The sequence below is a fragment of the Nyctibius grandis genome, chromosome 5 (assembly GCF_013368605.1).
Source record: "Nyctibius grandis isolate bNycGra1 chromosome 5, bNycGra1.pri, whole genome shotgun sequence".
In the NCBI taxonomy this organism is placed as follows: domain Eukaryota; kingdom Metazoa; phylum Chordata; class Aves; order Nyctibiiformes; family Nyctibiidae; genus Nyctibius; species Nyctibius grandis.
Genome location: NC_090662.1, coordinates 42,703,783 through 42,724,913, shown reverse-complemented (window position 1 = coordinate 42,724,913; position 21,131 = coordinate 42,703,783). Strand labels below are relative to the sequence as shown.

The following is a 21,131-nucleotide window of genomic DNA, read 5'->3' as shown; positions in this document are numbered from 1 at the left end:
CACAAAAAAGCAAAGTTAAAGACTTCTATCCTTTGGTTATTTTTTTTTTTTTTTTTTAAATGAAAGCCCTAAGACACTTTAGGAAGCGTGTTTCTCAAAATATTCCAGAGCCTGTTTCTTGTAACCTTCTGACTATGCAGCCAGGCTGTGCTGTGATTACAGCTGTCCTGGGTTCAGCCATAAAATAAAGTATGACAAAACAACTTTGATGTTTTTAAATAATATCTAACGAACAGGACACAACTGTCCTAAAAGAAAAAAAACCAAACAAAACCCTGAATTTATTTTAAAGATAATTTAAAAGTACCTGAACTATTTAAGACTTTAAATTGCTGAACTGCAATTCTTCACTGACTTTTTATTAAGTGTTAATTGATGTTAGTAAAGAATTTTCAGTTAGATATTATTCCACACTGGAAAAGATAAATTACAGACTCTCAGATCCCTACCATGCTAGCATAGATACAATCACCAAGTAAAACTAAGCAAGCAGTAAATGCACCTATCATGCCTTTTCACTGTACTAATCTTCCACACCTTTAATTTAAACCTCTTCAATCATTCTGTTCTCCATTAATGTTGTCAAAAAATGAATTAATCTAGCTATGTACTCTCTCACTTAAGCAGGTGGACCTCAGTCAGACTCCCATATTGTAAAACTTTGGCTTAATACATACTGTGAACTTTGTTCAAATATTAGAAACTGAAATAACATGTTGTTTTTCATTTTAAAGCAATTCCCCTTTGAAGCAACAGACTTTACACCACAGCATTTTAAAATAGAGCTACCTCAAAGTGACAGTCTAAGCTCAGACTGCCAGTGTCGCTTAGACCTGGCCCAAGTCCCAGACACAGGATGGTCCCCTCCATCTCATACCTTCCTCATGGTTTCTCAGAAAACAGTCGCATGTATTTAGAGCTCCAAGACAGGACGGCAAGGTTTAGTGCCTCAACAGCCTGGTAAAACAAGCAACAGGGCATTATTTCCCATTACTCTGCTCTCATTAAAAAATAAGAGTATTTTTACTGAAAACGAAACTACTCAATCTTCAGTTAATGCATACAGTCTTGCTCACAATGAAAATTTTGTAGTTGGTGAAGTGCTTGCAAATGCAAGACCTCAACTTTCAGTTTTTCTTTTCCTACAGCTGGTTCCAAAAGTTATCAAGACCAGCAGCATTACTACACTTTCATCTAGAGTTGCAATAGTAAAACACTCAAATGAGTTTTAGTCTCAACCCATTTTACCAGTATTGCAGATGGGGGAAAGGGAGGGATTTAAATCATTGCACCACAATCTGATGCCAAATTCTTTCAAGTCTTCTCAGGGTCAGCCAAGTCCTGGAAGAAGTTCTTGCTTCTTGAGTGATACAATCCCTTCCCTGCCCTCCCCCACCCTGCACAATCTTGAAGCAGGACTCTTAAAAGTTTTGCTTTTAAAAAGACACATAGTTCCAGCATTAAATCCTGTTCAGGGAAGACAAAGAAAGACTAATTTCTTTACCACATTTTCAAAATGTAAAATAAATTTCAGATAACTATATTTATCTATATATTAAATAAAAAAAATAAGATTTGCACTCAAAATCCAAATGAATACGTCTTTCTCTGAGCATCAGGCTGGTGAGAATATGAAGGGTGATACATTTCATCACGAACCTATATACTGGATAACTGGAGGCAGTTACATGTTACATAAATTTCTAACCATTCTTAAATTAAACAAAATATCACCCACATAGTACAGCTCTCCGTCAATGACAGGAAGTGTACAATAATTAGCTCTCAAAAACTACAAATGGCAAGAGCATTTACAAATACTGAAGTATTCTTTGTGTGTGCTCTGCTTCATTACTGTCATCATTTTTAAAAAATGGTTTCTGAACCTCTGTGGTGCCATAAGCTTTTTTACCGCACTGTTAAATAAATGCATTCTTTACCACTCCTGTTAACCCTTCCCCACTTTTTAAAAGAGAAGTTATCAAAATGCTTACTGCTACAAACAAAAACATTCCTGGATGCAGCGTACATAAACAGCCCATACAGCAGCACTGTGCACAATTTACAACTTCCAAAACCTAGCCATGGACAAAAAAGTATGTTTTTCTAGTTCTGCCCAGAGTTTATCTTCAAAAAGCTACTTTAGAAACAGCAATACTTTTAATGTATACAGGTAGAATAAAAGAGCCAAAAACATATTCCTTATAGTGACTGGATATGTATCATGTATCAAAAGCTTTCTGCTTATTAAGCAAAAAAAATTTTATGAGATTGCTGGATCACCCACATCTAAGTGAAACAGAGAAAAAATTCATTCACAAATGATTTTTTAGGAATCTGAACTTAAACAGTTATCAAACAAATTCTGTTGCAGACAAACCATTTGCCTCCAAAACCGGAGGTTCCTGGAAGTGAAGATCCATTAGCACTCACTGCTTCTGAAGTACTGACCAGAATTTTGTTAAGCAGCTGCAGAGAAAGGTCTACATGACTCAATAAACTAAGTATCTGATGAAAGCTTTGAAAGCAGAACCAACAAAAAATACATATACTACTGATGGTGGGTAGAAAGCAATCTCAAAGTGTTCTTTGAGAACAGGAATGTTGTTAAGGGTACTTCAGAATCAGTTCATAAGTGACAGCAAGTCAGTTATGGGGAGGGAAGAATACAAACACTTAACTATGATCTGCTACAGGCTGCAGTTACAAAAATTTGATGGTAAGCAAGGTTTTTGCATTTTGAAGTGACGGAGAGAAGCCTTCTACGCATTCATTGGACAGTTCTTACAGTAAGGTGCTGCATAGGAAGATTTTTTTTTTAATCAAAGATTCACTACAGTGTGAATCACAGAATCAAACAGGTTGGAAGAGACCTCTGGGATCATCAAGTCCAACCTTTGACCTAACACCACTGTGTCAACTAGACCATGGCACTAAGTGCCACATCCAGTCTTCTCTTAAACACCTCCAGGGATGGTGACTCCACCACCTCCCTGGGTAGCCCATTCCAATGCCTAATGACCCTTTCCGTGAAGAAATTTTTCCTAATGCCTAACCCGAACCTCCCCTCGTGCAGCTTGAGGCTATGTCCTCTAGTCCAGTTGCTAGTTGCCTGGGAGAAGAGGCCAACCCCCACTTCGCTACAACCTCCTTTCAGGTAGTTGTAGAGAACAATAAGGTCTCCCCTCAGCCTCCTTTTCTCCAGGCTAAACAATCCCAGTTCCCCCAGCTGCTCCTCATAGGACATACCCTCCAGACCCTTCACCAGCTTTGTTGCCCTCCTCTGGACTCGCTCCAGCACCTCAATGTCTTTCTTGAAGACAAGAACTGGACACAGTACTTGAGGTGCAGCCTCACCAGTGCCAAGTACAGGGAGACGATCCCTTCCCTAGTCCTCCTGGCCGCACTATTCCTGATACACGCCAGGATACTGTTGGCCTTCTTGGCCACCTGGGCACACTGCTAGCTCATATTCAGCTGGCTGTCCACCAATACCTCAGGTCCTTTTCCACTGGGCCGCTTTCCTACCACTCTTCCCCCAGCCTGTAGCACTGTATGGGGTAGTTGGGGCCAAAGTGTAGGACCTGGCACTCGGTCTTGTTAAACTTCATGCCATTGGTCTCAGCCCATCTATCTAACTTGACCAGATCCATCTGCAGAGCCTTCCTACCCTGAGGCAGATCAACACTCCCACACAACTTAGTGTCGTCTGTGAATTTACTGAGGGTGCACTCGATACCTCAACCAGATTATCAATAAAGATATTAAACAGGACTGGGCCCAGTACTGAGCCCTGGGGGACACCACTAGTGACCAGACGCCAACTAGACGCAGTACCATTCACTACCACTCCCTGGGCCCGGCCATCCAGCCAGTTCTTAACCCAGCAAAGTGTGCACCTGTCCAAGCTGTGGGCTGCCAGCTTATCCAGGAGAATGCCGTGGGAGACAGTATCAAAGGCTTTGCTGAAGTCCAAGTATACTACAACCACAGCCTTCCCCTCATCCACTAGGCAGGTCACCTGGTCATAAAAAGAGATCAGGTTGGTCAGGCAGGACCTGCCTTTCCTAAACCCATGCTGACTACGCCTGATCCCCTGGTTGTCCTCGATGTGCTGTGTAATCACACTCAAGATGATCTGTTCCATGACCTTGCCAGGCACCGAGGTCAGGCTGACAGGCCTGTAGCTCCTGGGATCCTCCTTCCAGCCCTTCTTGTGGATGGGAGTCACATCGGCCAGCCTCCAGCCATCTGGGACCCCCCCGGTCAGGCAGGACTCATAATAAATAATGGAGAGTGGCTTAGCAAGCTCTTCCGCCAGCTCCCTCAGTACCCTTGGGTGGATACCATCCGGTCCCATAGACTTGTGAGCGTCCAAGCGGCACAGCAAGTCTCTAACTACTTCCTCCTGAATTACAAGGGGTCTATTCTGCTCCCTGTTCCTGTCTACTGGCTCAGGGGGGCAGTTGCCCTGAGGATAACCGGTCTTACTGTGAAAGACTGAGGCAAAAAAGGTATTAAGCACCTCAGCCTTTTCCTCATCCCTGGTCACAATATCCGTATCAGCCCCCTGCCCCGCATCCAATAAGGAATGGAGAATAGTCCCTTGCTCCCCTTTTGTTGTTTATGTATTTATAAAAACACTTTTTATTATCTTTTACTGCAGTGGCCAGATTGAGTTCTAGTTGAGCTTTTGCCTTTTTAATTTTCCTTCTACATGACCTAACAACATCCTTGTACTCTTCCTGAGTTGCCTGCCCCTTTTTCCAAAGATCATAAACCTTTTTTTCCCTAAGTTCCTGCAAAAGCTCCCGGTTCAACCAAAACAGAGTTCTTCCCCCACGGCTTGTCTTTTGGCTCATGGGGATGGCCTGGCTCCTGTTCCTTTAAGGTTTCTTTCTTAAAGTATGTCCAGCTTTCCTGGATCCCTTTGTTATCAAGAACTATTTCCCATGGGACTCTCTGAACCAGTGTCCTAAATAGGCCAAAGTCCGCCCTTCGGAAGTTCAAGGTAGAGGTTTTGTTGACCCCCTTCCTTCTTTACCCAAGAATCGAAAACTCTTATCATTTCGTGGTCGCTGTGCCCAAGACAGCCTCCAACCACCACATCTCCCACCAGACCTTCTCTGTTCGTAAACAGCAGGTCTAGTGGGCCACCTCCCCTGGTGGGCTCACCAACCAGTTGTGTTAGGAAGTTATCTTCCACACACTCCAGGAACCTCCTAGACTGCCTCATTTCTGCTGAGTTGAGCTTCCAGCAGACATCCAGCAATTTAAAGTCTCCTACTAGAACAAGGGCTAGCGATCATGAAACATCAGCCAGCTGCTTGTAGAATAGTTCGTCTGCTTCTTCATCCTGGTTGGGTGGTCTATAACAGACTCTCACCAGGATATCTGCCTTGCTGGCCTTCCCCCTGATTCTTACCCATAGGCACTCAACCTTATCATCACTATCCTTAAGCTCTATACAATCGAAACACTCCCTAATGTAAAGAGCCACACCACCGCCTCTCTTTCCTCTCCTGTCCCTTCTGAAAGGCTTGTAGCCATCCATTACAGCACTCCAGTCATGTGAGTCATCCCACCACGTTTCCATGATGGCGACTACATCATTTCTTTCCTGCTGCACAATGACCTCCTTCTCCTCCTGTTTGTTACCCATGCTGCGTGCATTGGTGTAGATGCACTTTGTCTGGGCTATTGGTTTCTCCCCCATCTCTGGCATTCCACCACTAGGCTCATTTCCAGCAAGCCTGATCTTATCCCCCTCCCCCTTCAAGCCTAGTTTAAAGCCCTCTCAATTAGCCCTGCCAACTTACAGGCTAGAATCCTTTTGTCCCTATTAGACAGGTGAACCCCATCTGTCTCAAGCAGGCCTGGTGCTGTATAACCTGCCCCATGATCGAAAAAGCCAAAATTCCACCGATGGCACCAGTCTTTAAGCCATGTGTTGATCAGGTGGGTTCTCCTGTTCCTTTTGCCATTTTTGCCTGCTACAAGAGGAATCGGGGAAAACACTACCTATGCTCCTGACCCTTCAACCAGCCGCCCCAGTGCTTTGAAATCCTTCTTGATTGCCCTAGGGCTTCTCTCATCAACCTCATCACTGCCACCCTGAACAACCAGCAATGGGTAATAATCAGATGGCTGAATTAGTGTAGGGAGCCTCCTGGTAACATCCCTTACCCAAGCTCCAGGGAGGCAGCAGACCTCCCTGTGAGATGGATCTGGTTGGCATAGAGGGCCCTCAGTTCCCCTCAGAATAGAGTCCCCCACTACAATCATCCTTCTTTCTTTTTTAACACCTGTAGTTCTGATCTATCCGGTTGGCTGACTTATCCTAGGCAAGCCCCCAGGTGGACCTTCTTCTCCACTATCATCTGTCTCACCCTCAAGTTCCAGAGCCATTCACCTTCCCATTCTGTAAGGGCACTTGGGAAGGTGAGGGGGCCCAGGGCAGGGGAAGGAGGGGAAGGGGATTTTCCTATCCCCCCGAGCAGGGACCTGTTTCCACTCCCCCTCATCCTTTGGGTTCCCTCCTTCCTGATGCCGAGAGGACTGGGGCTCCTCTGAGTCTTGCTGAGTTTCCTTCTGCTGCATTTCTCTCAGGGATGGAAGGGTGTGACTCCACCAGTCAATTTCTCTTTCGTGCTCCCTGACACTCAGCAGCCTCTCTACTTTACACTCTGCCACCAGGCTGAGCAGATCATCTACCTGTTCACACTGCACACAGGTGTCGTCTCTGCTGTCTCTTGATACTAATGCCAGGTTCAAGCACTCCCCACAGCCGGAGACCTGGACGGCTGTATGCTGTTTAGGGAGCTCCATCTGGGTCCCCACATTCCTGCTAGCCACGGCTTCCGACCTTGTGGAGACCATCACTGGATCTGTTCCAAATTGGACAGGCAAAGCCACAAAGTGTGCTCACCTCAGGAGTCAGGAGGGTGGCTGTGCCCTGCCTGCTTGCCCTGTCCGCGCTAACTGCCGCACCCATCCTGGTCGCTCGCGCTCCCTCAGTCGCCGTCGGCACCCCGCCAACTGACTGAATCATCACTGAGAAGGATTTTCACAGGGCATAAGGTTTCACAGCAGCGAAGTCTACCATCACAGTCCTGCTCTTGGCTGGTCAGTTTCCAGCCAGTCAGCTCCTTGGTGCAGCTTTGCTCCATGGTTACAGACATGGTTACACCACACCACAGAGGCAGGACAATGTAATAGCCACAGCCCAGATTTACAGTATCTTAACTGCCAAGATACTGTATCTGAAGATCAAGGTACAAGGAAATGCAGAAAGGCAAGCACCCTGTTGGCCAAATTCACTTTACCAAAAGGATGAATCCTTGTATGATGGACAACACTATTAAGCAAGCATAACATGTAACCGTCTACATGCAGTGGGGGATTGAACCAGGGTGGCCGATGCAGCTGCCATCCTAAGTTTTTCCATCATGCCCCTTCCTCAGGGGGCTGCTGACAAGTTGCAGAATATGAGTATCAACTGAGCTACCACCAATTTACTCCTGGTAGGTTACACCGAAATTCACACAGGATTTGCTACATACCCTGTCCAACCATCCCTACAGGGGTACAACCACCTCTGAGACAGTAGGGTGGTAATCACATCAACCACCCCGCCTTTCACTCCACAGGGTGCACATTGCCACCCAGCACCTGCCTGTGCTGTTTTCCTTTACCTGCTCAATTGCCTTCTCAGTGGGAAAGAATGACAACAAAAACCCAATAAAGCCATGGATCCTAAGAGATCTTAACTACTATTACCTTCATGCTTCTCAATAAAGTGTTAACACTCAGGCTAAATTTTCAATTGGGAAAAGAAAACGTTGACCAATGCCAGTTAATTTGTGCTTCAGGTAATAAAATGTGTGTTATGAGAAAATAATGCTAAAGGAAAAGAATCTGTCAACAAGCCATGGAGAACATACAGCAAAAAGATGCATGATTTGAAGCTCTTCTTTTTCTTTTTTTTTTTTTTTTTTTATTTTAATAAAGATAAATTTGCTAAACTTTACAATAAATGCTTAGATAGCTGGTTTGGGCATGCATAGCCCTAGTTATGCAGATAAAACTAAGGAACAGTAAATTTTCTTTTAATAGATAAACTTTAAAAGAAAACTTAAAAGTTTCTATTTTTCAGGTTATTTTGGAACAAAGTAATTCTACAAAGATTTTTTGTGTATTACGGCTCTGTCAACTTTGAAAGTATTCTGCATCCTCTGTGCATACATTATTCTGGGCTTTCTGTGAAGTCTACAGTCCAATTAATTCACAAAAGACTGAAATAAAACCATTTAGGCTTTTTACTTTCTCGGTAGAAAGTGCATCCTCGGTAAGGTATATTTTCCTCCTTTTACTATGTGTTTTCCAGTTTAACAGCTTGCTTTCTTATCACAATTCTGATAAATTTCAGAGGAAAAAATTATTTCAAATCGCAATTATTGATAGTGATCCAACAAATTTCTAAGGAAGAAAAGCTGGGGCATACCCAATTAGGAGAAAGAAAGGAGTCCCTCTGGGAACTTACTAACTTCCAACGTTTCTTATCTGATCTTTTGCTCTGTATAGATGCTTCCTAATTTCTTCTCATCAAGAGCAGAGGATGCGTGCTGTTGCCTATAAGGATTCTCCAGTTTCTTTTACTAACTTTTATAATTGTTCTTACACTTTAATATAAAGTTAGAATTTTACAGTTTGTTCCCCCCCCCCCCCATATGTTCATAGGGACTGACATATCCTCTAAATCAGAGCCTCTGAAATACAACTACTTCATTCTTGCTCAAAGCAACAAATCTGTTCTCAAGGATTCAATACAAACAAAGATCCACATCTGAAAATATTCTCACAAAAGCATCCCTCCGTTCTAAGTTCTGTTCTAAAATATCTGCTTCTAAGGGAAGCAAAACATACACTAGGTATAGTCTTCTGTGAGAGGTTTCTGTAAAATTTCTTAGTATCAAAAGTGCTAGAGACTGGAAAAGAGAGACAACAGAAAGAGTGCGCAATCAAAGCAGGTTTCTTTTACAAGACAAATCCATTTTAATACTTCAAAAAGAACAGAGCTGAAGATTACTCTCAATAAATGAATGACTTTTCATCTGTGAATCCACTAGTTCAAAACAGGTCTGTCTGGTACTGCTTCATGAAGTATCAGATCTAGTCCAAATTTAAATAAGCGGGGCTGCACTGCCACTCCTGAATCACATGCCTAGGAGCACCCAAAGCTATACCAGTCCTTACTCCTCATACCCTGATGTCTGCATCTGTCTCAAGGATTTCTGGCTTTAAGAAGTGATCCTATTGCCTGGTTGAGAACAAATAAATTCATAAACAAGAACAGTCACCTGCCTTCCTTATCATAGCAATTAAGTCAGGACAGCTTTTGTCTTCCTGATACCAAGGTTATCTACAACTGCAACTTCTCAAACTCCTGGTAACCAGTCTGCATACTCCATTGCTGCACTTTAAACACTGGCTTTCAAAGCTGAGCCTTCACCTCTGTAGGGAACTGTAATTCCACACTACAGGCTGCTCACATCTCAGCTTCTTTCAAGCACTACATGAGAGACTGAAGGGAAACATGCGTTGCCACAAAAATAATTCTCAGAAACTACTAGTGAAAAGACACGCTCTCTTATGGCAAACTACTTACCCAGCTTTGCTCTAGGAAAGGCAAAACAATCTGGAGACTGCCTTGGAAGCAAAAGCAACACACTGATAAATTACTCTGAGGAACAAGAAACCAATCTGTGCCAAGCATAACTTTTTCCCCAACCAATTTGGGATTCTGGGACAAAAGCATAGGAGAAAAGTTCACATTCACATTTAAATCCTCAAACTGAAGCCTAACTAAGCATAACAAATAATACATGACAAATGAAAGGAAAAACTCTTCAGAATTACTTCTGGGACTTTCCACAGTGTATCATTAAATTCAAACACATATTGCGAAAATGTAAAACAGAGTAATCACAAAAGCAAGCTATTCTTGAGGTTTACTGACTCTTCTGCTCATCTTAGTTTAATGAATCTTAAGCATGTCATGACATGTTCCTGGGAACGTGTCCATGCTACTTTAACATGCTATTTGGCTAAACCCCAAAGTTAACTCGCATGTTTTTAACTTCATGTCTTCTGATTATGTTCACATTTTTCTCCCCAATAATCGGTAGGCTTTAATTAACCCACAGTCTCCTGAAATTCCTTCCTAACTCACAGGAATTTAACATATTTTACTTTTAAAATGGCGTAATGCCCCATTCAAAAATGTCACCTCCTTCCTACTCTACTTTTAGGACATAAAAACTGGCTACATTACATAGCACCACAGTTTGAGACTTGCAATAAAAAACAAAGCCACTGAATTTTTACTTTAGTGATATGAACATAAAACAAAACAGCCCTGAAATTGAACCTTCCGTCTTCAAGATGATTTTATTGAATTAAATGCAATGCTATCCTGAAATATCCTATACAATTTTATCCTATACAATACAGACGTTTCTGTATGAACAAAACCAAGTTGTTTTCGGGGATTTTTTTAGCCTTTGCCATTTGAGCTGAAAGAACACTAGGGATTCCAAAGAACGTTTATTTGCAGAGCAGACTATGTTAATATGAAAATTGTAATCAAAGATTTATTTTATTTGTTTTTTAAGGGGACAAATAAAATGTGGTGGTTATTCACATGCCAAAATGCAGAACTCGCCCACCCACTGTACGGTACCACCTCTGCAAAGTTACTTGCACTAATCTTGACTAACTTTTGTTATGATTACAGAATACTGTAAAAGAAAAAAACATACTGAAGTGTAACAATTATTGCGCTACATTTCAATGCACTGAATGTAGTAAAACACCAACAGTCAACAAAATAAAGATGCCCGTGGCCAATCCTTTTATAACTTACATTAGGTCAGTTATGTTCAAATTTGGGAAATCTATCAGAAAGAACACTTTGTTTACAAAACTTAAAGAAAAATATTTGCAAAATTTTTAAAAGCACATATAAAAGTAAATATACTTGTTTCAATTTCTCTCTACCACACAAAGGCACATATGTATCATTCCAAGGCACTTTTTAAGAAAAATCTCATAAAAGTAGGAAGCATACTAACATAATTCAAAGCCACTTCCTTCAATACCTCATCATTGAATCTACTGCCTGAATGTTTTAAAGAGCAAAATCTTACATTTTGATAGCTATCCCGCTCCCTTAGAATAAGGTTCTCCTCAAAGAACCTTAAGTGCACTGAAAATAGCTACCTACCTACAAACTGTACTTTTGCCCATTAATTTTTTTGTCTCTGCTGAGGTAAGAAAATTTTGACCGATGACCACTTCCTGTAAATGAAGTAATTAATAAAACATTATTAGTAAAAATATATTGCTATCTTCCAAGCTTCTTACAATTCTTACTGTTCCATAAATGGAAAAAAATCAAAACATTTTGTGCACTGAAAATAATATAAAAATAAACTTAAAATAAAAAGCTTCTCAGTAGTTTTAAAGCAAAAAGCAAATGCAGTAGAAAGCTACAATCACACATAAACTAAAGCAAGAATCATTAACTGTTAAAATTTCATTTTAAAAACAAAATTAGTACTATTTTGGAGACTTAGGAGAAAGATGAATCAGTAGTAAGCTTTTTTTTCCCCCAGAAAAAGAAAGGAGATCACAACATGAACTAAAAGGCTACAGAGATCTAATGTATCTACAGATCCTTTGTCCAAACAGAAAGGCACATATGCCTTGATCCTGTAAAGACAAGTTATTCTAAAAATAATACAGAATTAGTCTCATAAAAAAAAAAAACACAAAAGAGATCACAAATGCCCCCCAAATTATTTTTAGCTGTGTGTAATTTATTCTCTGCTAAACCCAATAAAACTTGAATACTGTCTGACTCTTTCTACTGTACACCTTAAAGGAAGCTTTGCCTCTTTACAAGAAAGACAGAAATGCTTCCAAACCACCCTTGGGACAGCAGGGGAACAAGCCCAAATTCATGTCCCAACAGTTTTCAGAGGTGACTTGAAAAACAAAACCAGAAGCTGGAAGCACAGAATCCATGTTTCCAAATCCAAAGGAGAAGGAAGGAAACAAAAACCGTTCCCGACAGAAGCCTTGGTTCACTGAAGAAATAATGGGAAGGAAAAAAAAAAAAAACCAAAACCACCACCCAAACCAACTGGGAAAGCAGAGGCTCTGACCTTTCAGGATCTCCAGAATCAGTATGTTCCAGCTCTAACTGGTACAGGAAATGAACAACTTCATCAGTGAAACACATCATCACCCAAGTCTTGAACACAGAATGGTATTCTAAGGACTCTAAGCTAGTGAAGGAACCAGCTGTTGCATGCAATGATAAAGTTGTGATTTTTTTTCAACAAAAAGCCAAAGGGCACATTCACACTGTGATGCCCAGAAGAGGCACAGCACAACCAGTTGTGGGTACTGCAGCTACAGGGTAAAACTCTACCAAGCGTTTTGCACCATCCCTTCTCACAATACTTTCCTAAGGTTCCTTGCCTCAGAAGAGCACTAAAATTTCAAGTAGATTCGCTAAGTAATTCGTATACACTTATTCTGCAAAACCTTTTCTTCAGCTTTAAGCAATTCAACAAAAACACTTCACTGAAAATATCACCAAAGCACTGATACACTACGGGACCTATTCAAAGTGGCTACCACCAAACATGGCCTTAAGTGCCTGAAGAAAGCAACCAAGCTGCCCAGGCACACAGCAGTTAGCCCTGTGGTCCCTGAGCAGTTAAAGTGCAGCCCCAGTGCCAGGGCTGCACCACGCAACAAAAGCCATAGTTTGCCAATGGCCAGGCAATGGGAGGAAGCGAAGCAGGAGAGGCTGCCATCTCTGATGTTGCTACACCACCCTGGTGCACACCCAGTCTCATCACATCCTGCAAAGAAACCATAGGACAGGAGGCAAGCTGCTGTCTTCCTCCTTACACTTATAAAGGTTGCAAAGTCAATATATACCACCAATAAAGTTGGCAGAAAATTTCAGATTCCCCTGGTTCCGCGAAGGGACCTGGCCTCTCAAGTCAAGTGCCTATGCCAGATGATCCAGAGACACTCTCCCGTCACAAGCACTAGCAAAGAGCAGTAGCACCACCCAATGCAAGTAGGACTTGGCACCGTTGGGTACAAGGATATGTCTGACAGCTGGTTCTTCACCTGACAAAATGGACATGGTACCAAATACTGTGGAAAACCCACAGGTTTCTTTTTTGAGGAAGTGATTTCTGTAAGAACTACACTTGCTACGAAAATACAAATTATATCACTGAAGTCTTACAGGTAGACTGATTCTTTCCACCTGAGAACGGTCTGGATCCTTAGAGAGCTCCAACACCGTAAGACATAAAACTTTACAGTTTCCAAGACTCCGTTCCAGGTAGATTCTGAACTTAGCATGCATCACCCCACACTCAGTAATACTGCCTTCTTTTCTTGTCCTAAAATCTCATGATTTCAGTTCTAGCATCCGTACACTTGACAATATTAAGTATTTCTTCTAACACTGTAATAATTCAGACTGTATTAAGTTTCTTTTATTTCATTAAATTCACACTTGCTACATGTAGAATGGCCCTTTCATGCAGTTCTGTAAACCTATTGCTGGGAGCATGCACCATATTTGACATGCAAATGTAATAAAATCATAAGACAAATTAGAGAGAATGGGTTATATATTTTTCCTGAATAGATATTTTAAAGTTAGCCACAGCATAAGCAACTGGTTTTAGGGTATAATCATAGAATAGAATGGTTTGGGTTGGAAGGGACCTTTAAAGATCCTCTAGTTCCAACCCCCCTGCCACAGGCAGGGACACCTTTCCTCTAGACCAGGTTGCTCAGAGCCCCATCCAACCTGGCCTTGAACACTGCCAGGGAGGGGGCACCCACCCACAGCTTCTCTGGGCAACCTGTTCCAGTGTCTCACTACCCTCACAGTAAAGAATTTCTTCCTAATATCTAATCTAAATCTACCCTCTTTCAGTTTAAAACCATTCCCCCTCATCCTGTCACTACCTGTCCTTGTAAAAAGTCCCTCTCCCGCTTTCCTGTAGGCCCCCTTCAGGTACTGGAAGGCTGCTAGAAGGTCTCCCCAGAGCCTTCTCTTCTCCAGGCTGTACAGCCCCAACTCTCTCAGCCTGTCTTCATAGGAGAGGTGCTCCAGCCCTCTGATCATCTTCGTGGCCCTCCTCTGGACTCACCCCAACAGCTTATGTTGGGGACCCCAGAGCTGAACGCAGTACTCCAGGTGAGGTCTCATGAGAGCGGAGTAAAGGGGCAGAATCACCTCCCTCGACCTGCTGGCCGTGCTTCTTCTGATGCAACCCAGGATACGGTTGGCCTTCTGGGCTGCAAGCACGCACTACCAGCTCATGTTGAGCTTCTCGTCAACCATCACCCCCAAGTCCTTCTCCTTAGGGCTGTTCTCAATCCATTCTCCACCCAGCCTGTATTTGTGTTTGGGATTGCCCCAACCCACATGCAGGACCTTGCACTTGGCCTTGTTAACCACTAAGTATAATTTCAACACAAAACTAGATTGCCCTTTTCCCTTGCAATAAGGGAAAGGACTTGGGTTGCAAAGCCTCTCTAGGCAGTGCCACAGAACTACCTGGGTTTCAGCTCCTCCCTCCCCTCTCTTCACAGCATCAACCAACTACACACCAAAGCAGCTTTCTATTCAGTTTCAATGGAAGAAAGACCTCTCATGCCATTATAACACAATCTTTTACCAGGCCAATTAAAACAGCACTGATGAAATTCCACAACACTCCAGCCCTGTCATCCCTGGGGCAGGGATTAATAAAGCAAGAGTGGGACCTCACTCGAGTACTAAAATATGACTTGAGAGAGCTATAGTCAAAGCAAACTGGAAATAAATACATTTTGAATGAGAAAATGCCAATCTTCATAATTTTGTTATGCATGTATATAATGTTATATTGAGAAGACAACATGCTAACACAAATATTAGCCTATTTCATATGTACACACAAACTCTATGCTGATTAAAATCACTGTAATTCCACCTCATTACAGTGTTTTTGTTCTCCGTCTTTTATGGGAAATGAGAATTCTTTGGCTGAAAGGCTGTGCATCAAGCTGTATTCTTCTTTTCCAATTAGCTGTTAATTTGTTGATTAAGAATTTTGCAGGAAATGGGAAATTCTCCCTAGCAAAGAGATACCTCATACTCAAGAGAGGCTAGCAGCTGCTACCATGTCCTGCGTGGTAGTTCCTGGCTCCTGTTGAGCTTTCACTCCTGCAGAAGGTGGGAGCTAGTGTCTACTGAGTAACACCATAGTGGCTCTCGGACCCATGACAGACCTTACACAACCTCCCTGAGGAACCTACCTCAGTATTTGACCAAACTTAACAAAATTCCCTCTGACCTCCTAAAAACCCTTTTATACAACCATCACTATGATCTTATCCCTTCCCAGAGGGCAAAGAACAGCTTTTCTTCTCCCTCTCCTTTTGCACTCATGAGGCACAGTATTGTACCCGTTCCCAGCAGAGAGTAGCTCCAGTTCTTCCTCTCTGTTCTTCTGGTCCATCTTTGCTAGACCCATGTTCCTTTTTAGTCCTTTTAACAGTTAATATACTTCTGTAAGTACAGTACTCCATGTGAGGTACTAACATCTTTGAACGCAGCAACAGTATTTCACTACGATTTAGACACAGACACTCCTATGGATACATACTGGAACGGTGTCTGCTTCCTTCTCCCTCAACAACGTACTGCCAGTCTGAATACTAGGCTCAAGAAAATGCATATGAAACCTACAGTTTCCCAGTGAAGTACTCATACTACAGTTTTCCAGACAACTTGTAGTAGCTTCAATCTAGGACATATTTCCTCATCTTAGTTATGTAGACCATACCAGCATGTGCCAAAAGCTCTTCTTAAAATACACAGTATCTACTGCTTCTCCTCTACTAAGATCCACCACAGAAGGACACTGGAATGCTTTAGCAGAGTTTGGTTTTGTACTACATCTCTTTGAGGTTAAGCTTCAAGAGCAATACCCAAGTCAAATTCAATCTATAGCATAGGTTTAGGTTTTCCAAAACCTTGACCAAGGGACTGACCCTTCGTTTTAACAAACTGAGAAAAAACGTTGCTAGGTACTTAAAAAGTTTAAAAAAAAAAAAACAAAAAACAAGGTCACAGAAAAAATAAGTAACAATATTTTTTTTTAAAAAAGAAAACGGGTATTAATGATAACTTTGACAGAACCACAGAAAATTCAAACATTCTCTCAAACATCAGCTTCCCGTCCCCCCTCTGCTTTAATTTTCAGAAATACTATGCATATTCATATCGATCCAGTCCCACTTCAAATTTCAGACAACATAGCTTGAAAAACTGTCTCCACAGAAACCAATCCTAGTTAAAAAAAAAAAACAAACGTGTTAAGGGCCATGAAAATTGGAAAATACTTCTTCAAGCATTCCAAACTTTAACACGGATTAATACAAAGCTAAAACAAAGACGCCTCTGATGTTAAGACCTTAGGTCACATACAGTAAGGACAACAGGAAGTATTTCACGATTGGAAAGACTTCATTATTTAATTTACAAACGTCATTAAAAATGTCAAAACAGTGTTTATACTAAAACTGATTACAATATGCACATCATTTTGCATGACATTTCCTTTATGCTAAACTCAGGTATATTATCTGCTTCTATTTGTGATACATTAAGTTTAATATTTGCATTTTGAATACTGGAGAAGGTTGCCTGCATTTTTCCTTGTAAAAGAATTACTTTGAAAGATATTTTCTCTGTAGTCTCATACTCATTAGTCTTATACTCATTAGTCTCGACTGATGGACAATTTAATGACTTTCAACTTTGATTTACTGTTTTTATAGTTGAAAATTAAATTTATTTCAGCATCTTCCTTCAAATTCAAATATTCTTATACTGCTTTGACTTTACACACTTGCAAAACCTTCAGCTGATCAGTGACCCTAATCCCAACCACTTTAGGTAATTTTCAGGAACAAACTGTTGAGAGATTTTTTTAAAAAAAAGAAAACCAGAGAAATAGCTCCCTCCTCCTGTCTATACTAATGCATAAATAAAAATAAAAGGTTTCTCTAGGTAATGAGGTCCTTCTGTATGCTCCACCAAACCAAACCCATCTGCAGTACAAGGTCTTTGTCAGTAATGGAAGAGATCAGAAACAGACAGCTGCATGAAGAACCCTGCTTCTAAAAGCAACACTTAGGCTTGCTTTACAGTCAGTCAAGAGAAGTATCAGGGGAGGAACTGCTCCCTAGAGTGACCACTATCCACTAACTATAAAGGGAGCCTGAAGAGGTAGGTGAATTAGATTTCAAACGTGTTAGTAATTAAATATAAGCAAGGCAAATCTACTCACCTCATCGAGCTGAACATATTTTACATTTCCTCTGATCTTACTGATTGGCAGAAAATCAATAATCCTAAAATTGTCACACCAGAATTCTAATGGTTCATGCTAAAGAGAATATCATCATTTTATTTGTCACACAGAAATGCAAGTGCCCTCTAAAATGAATGACTAATTAACCATGCACAATAAACTAAAACAAAGTTTACCACTTAGTGTATTTATCTGCAGCTCATTTACTTATGCTCTCACATACTCTATTTCAACTACATCTAAGACAGCTCTAAATTGCCATTAGTATCTCAGGATGCAGCACTTGAAGCCCGAAGTAGAAAAGGCACAAATGACCTGCACTTAAAACAATCAAAAATTATTTACAAACCGCTCAAACTGCAGAACTTTGGCAGGAGCACAAAACAGCTACACAAAAGGTGGTTAACAGAAAACAAACATTAAACACAAAGGACCCATATTCTTGAATTATCTTTTACCATACACTACCACTATTAACTTGAGTGGGAGACAGCTATCAAAGCAGAACCACCACTACTTTGCAGACAAGTTCACCTATGTGACCTGAGTGTCACACTTAGTAAGTACAGACACAAAGAAATATCCAAGTAAGGCTTCTAAAACTTCCTACTATGCAGGTAAAATGAAGTAGGGAAAAAGAAATACTTAAAGCTTGTCCTAGTATCAGTTTCCCCTTTAACCACTTCAGGAATTAAGAAGAGAAAGATTACCTTTCTTTCCACATAGAAGTCCAAAATACTATAACAGTTTCCATTCAGAAAAAGTCACCATCAGATTATTATGAAGAAAAATAAGGCAGGAGAGTTTTAATTAATAGCTTTAACATACTAATGGGGAGATCATCCTAAAGTATTCACATTTCTGCATACTTTTCTGTCCAGTTTACTTGACAAAAAAAATAAACTTCTCTAGTTGGCACCTTACAACCACATTCCTGTTCACTTGCATCATGCAAACGACCTAACAATCCTAGCAGAACAAAGATTTTCATTTCACCAAAGTTAGGGGTATAACAATCCATGTATCAAGATATGCACACACACATATACAAATATGTGTTTACATGCATATCTCAACAAAAAGGTCTCACTGCAGACTACAGATTTCAAAAGCTTTACAAACTGATAGCACTTACATTTGGTTTTGGGGTGGTTTTTGTTCTTTTTTTTTTTAATTTGATAATGTAAGACTCTCATAATGTAAGCTTCCTTTTATCCCACTCACCTTGAAAAGTTCACAAAAGACTAATGGAAGGGTATGCAAAGTCATAAAACCTAAGCAGATATTCAGTTTCTGGCTAACAATATTCATGTTCAATAACATTTTTCAACTTGCTCCTTTCAAATTTCTTCATTAGCCTGTATGATTTGACAACTCCTTTTCATCTTTCCTTTTAATTCCTCCTCATATTGCACCTCTGACAAGATAACTTTAAAAACTACATCTCTCATCTGTGCACAAACTGATGTGTTCCTCAGGATCTGGGATGGGTATACACACTGAAGACTTCATCTGCGGAGTGAATCTCCTATGGGAAGACTACTTACTTTTAATAAAGATGACTAAAAATGATAAAGCATTCACTTAACCAGATTTCAGATTGTCAAAGATCTTATAAACAGATAAAAAAGGGCAAGTAAATGTCATGACAAAAATGCATAAAATTGCAGCATTCCAAAGGCACTGACTGAGTCCACATTGCACAGACATAACACAGGCTCCCCACGATGACCAGTGGTAAGAATGAACACCAGTAATCTCTTTGGACAACGTGCCAGCAAGAAAATAATCAATGTGGTATACAGGGAAAAGTGTGAAATGTGGCTAAATTGTCATCACTATACCAACACTGAGCCATTTCCAGTGCTGAATTAACCCAAAATGAGAATAAACTTGCAGACAAAAGGATCTTCAAATCAGTATTTGGTCAAAAAGGAATTAAAAAGTAACTATCTGGGGTTTGGGCCACTATAGGTAAGTGCTTATAATGTCAATGAAATTACACAATTTCCTGTTGATACTACATGCTTTTATGGTCTCACATATTTGTTCCATTACCTGGAAATTACAGCTACCCAAACCATTCAAGCTGTTTTTCAGTGGTTCTCCTATCAATAAATGACATTTCAAAATATCCATGTAGGTGATCATTATTTTAATCCCAAATTCTAATTCAAGAAATATTAAATGAATAATATCCTAAAAATTGGAAGACATTACTGCTGGAAAAAGGAAACTGAAAAGCACCTTCAGGTTCCCAACAAGATGCAGAAGCAGGTTCAAACAGGAGCACAGAAAGTACTTAAAAAAGTAACCAACTTCCTCACTGGTCCAAGGCAAATTTTGAGCTTGCTGTGCTCTCTAAGGTGTGCAAATCCCAATACACATCACTACAGCACTAAAACTAACAAAATTGTTATTTCAAGAATTTTTCTCTGGATGCGTAACAGATCTGAGAGAGATCCATCTGTAGATGCCCACCTCTAACACACCGGTCCAAGTCTCCCATGAAGACTCAAAGCCACAAAGTGACTCAGATTTCAGCTAAGGTACCCACAACACCCAGAAAAAAAAATGAAGGCAAACTCAGCCCCTGACATGTTAATTTATTTGGTCCTGGTAAACACCATGTGACTTCATAGCATTTTCTTCAATATTGCTATACTGTAGTGATACACACCATCACTGTCACCCAAAGACAGCGACCTGCCACTCCGCATCACTGAAGAGCTCCAGAAAGTGGATTTCTGCTTCGCTGGGATAAGCGACTCTAAACTGCAAGACCTGCGCATTCCATCCTAGACTAAGTAAAACTAATTCAAATTAAACTTTAAATTGGAAGGAGTAACCCTTTTTGAAGACAACCCTAAGGGCCTTAATCTAGGTGGCAGGATAGGCATCTAGACCAAGCTTTAATGGTTCTGAAACCACTAATGCAGAAAAGCCTTCACAGATACTGTGTCCAGAATCGCCCCAATCAGCTGCATCCAACTGATAGGACAGAAGCAAAATTTCTGGGCACTGGGAAGTTTAGTCTTCACTGAGAAAAGACAAGACATTTCAGTCAACAATACAGCTCTCGAGTCTCTTAATTAAGAGACCCCTACTTCATTATTATGAAATAATACCTTAGTGCCATAAAGAAGCCAATCAATCAGATATTTTACTGTTAGCAGATTTGCATCACTAAAAAATACAGATACTTCCTCTGTGATGCTCACTTCTGTATTTGCATTCCAGTATCTTGAAATCAAGAGACACACTGATTTCTTTCCTGACTGGCCAAGAGAATGGCCAGTCCTGGAGCCCTAAGGAAAAGGGAGGGGAGAAGGTGAATGCTTAAGTCTAAAATGACTCCATCTTCCTCCTCCTTTTTGATATTAGAAAAACAGGCTGTAAAATCCTTTCCCTCTACAGTGCAATGAAACTTTCTCTAGCATACAGCAAAAGTCCACACTCTGACTCCAGAAAAGAAAAGGTAGTGACAAACTGTAGGGCAGCAGTAGCATGACTGATAAGACTTGTGGCTACTGTATCAAGAACAGGAGAGAGATTCTGTTGTGGTTTGGTTGGGTGTGGGTTTTTTTGTTGTTGCTTTTTTTTTTTTTTTAATTTAGAGAAAGGGAACTGTAGGCAGGGGGGACAAAGTATGCAATATGA

At 40.8% G+C, this 21,131-nt stretch overlaps 1 protein-coding gene across 3 annotated transcripts in view; it reads right to left on the bottom strand.

The window, feature by feature from the left end:
• The window catches only part of CNOT2 (CCR4-NOT transcription complex subunit 2), a 106,132-nt gene that overhangs the window by 59,155 nt on the left and 25,846 nt on the right, over positions 1-21,131 (bottom strand). For 2 of the 3 annotated variants that reach the window (XM_068400736.1, XM_068400738.1), the window contains exon 1: positions 878-957. The exons of the other annotated variant lie outside the window; for it this stretch is intronic. In XM_068400736.1, the coding sequence (XP_068256837.1) occupies positions 878-886 (9 nt within the window). In that variant the 5' untranslated portion in view covers positions 887-957. Of the gene's footprint in view, positions 1-877; positions 958-21,131 lie in introns of those variants that run through there. 3 annotated transcript variants of the gene reach the window in all.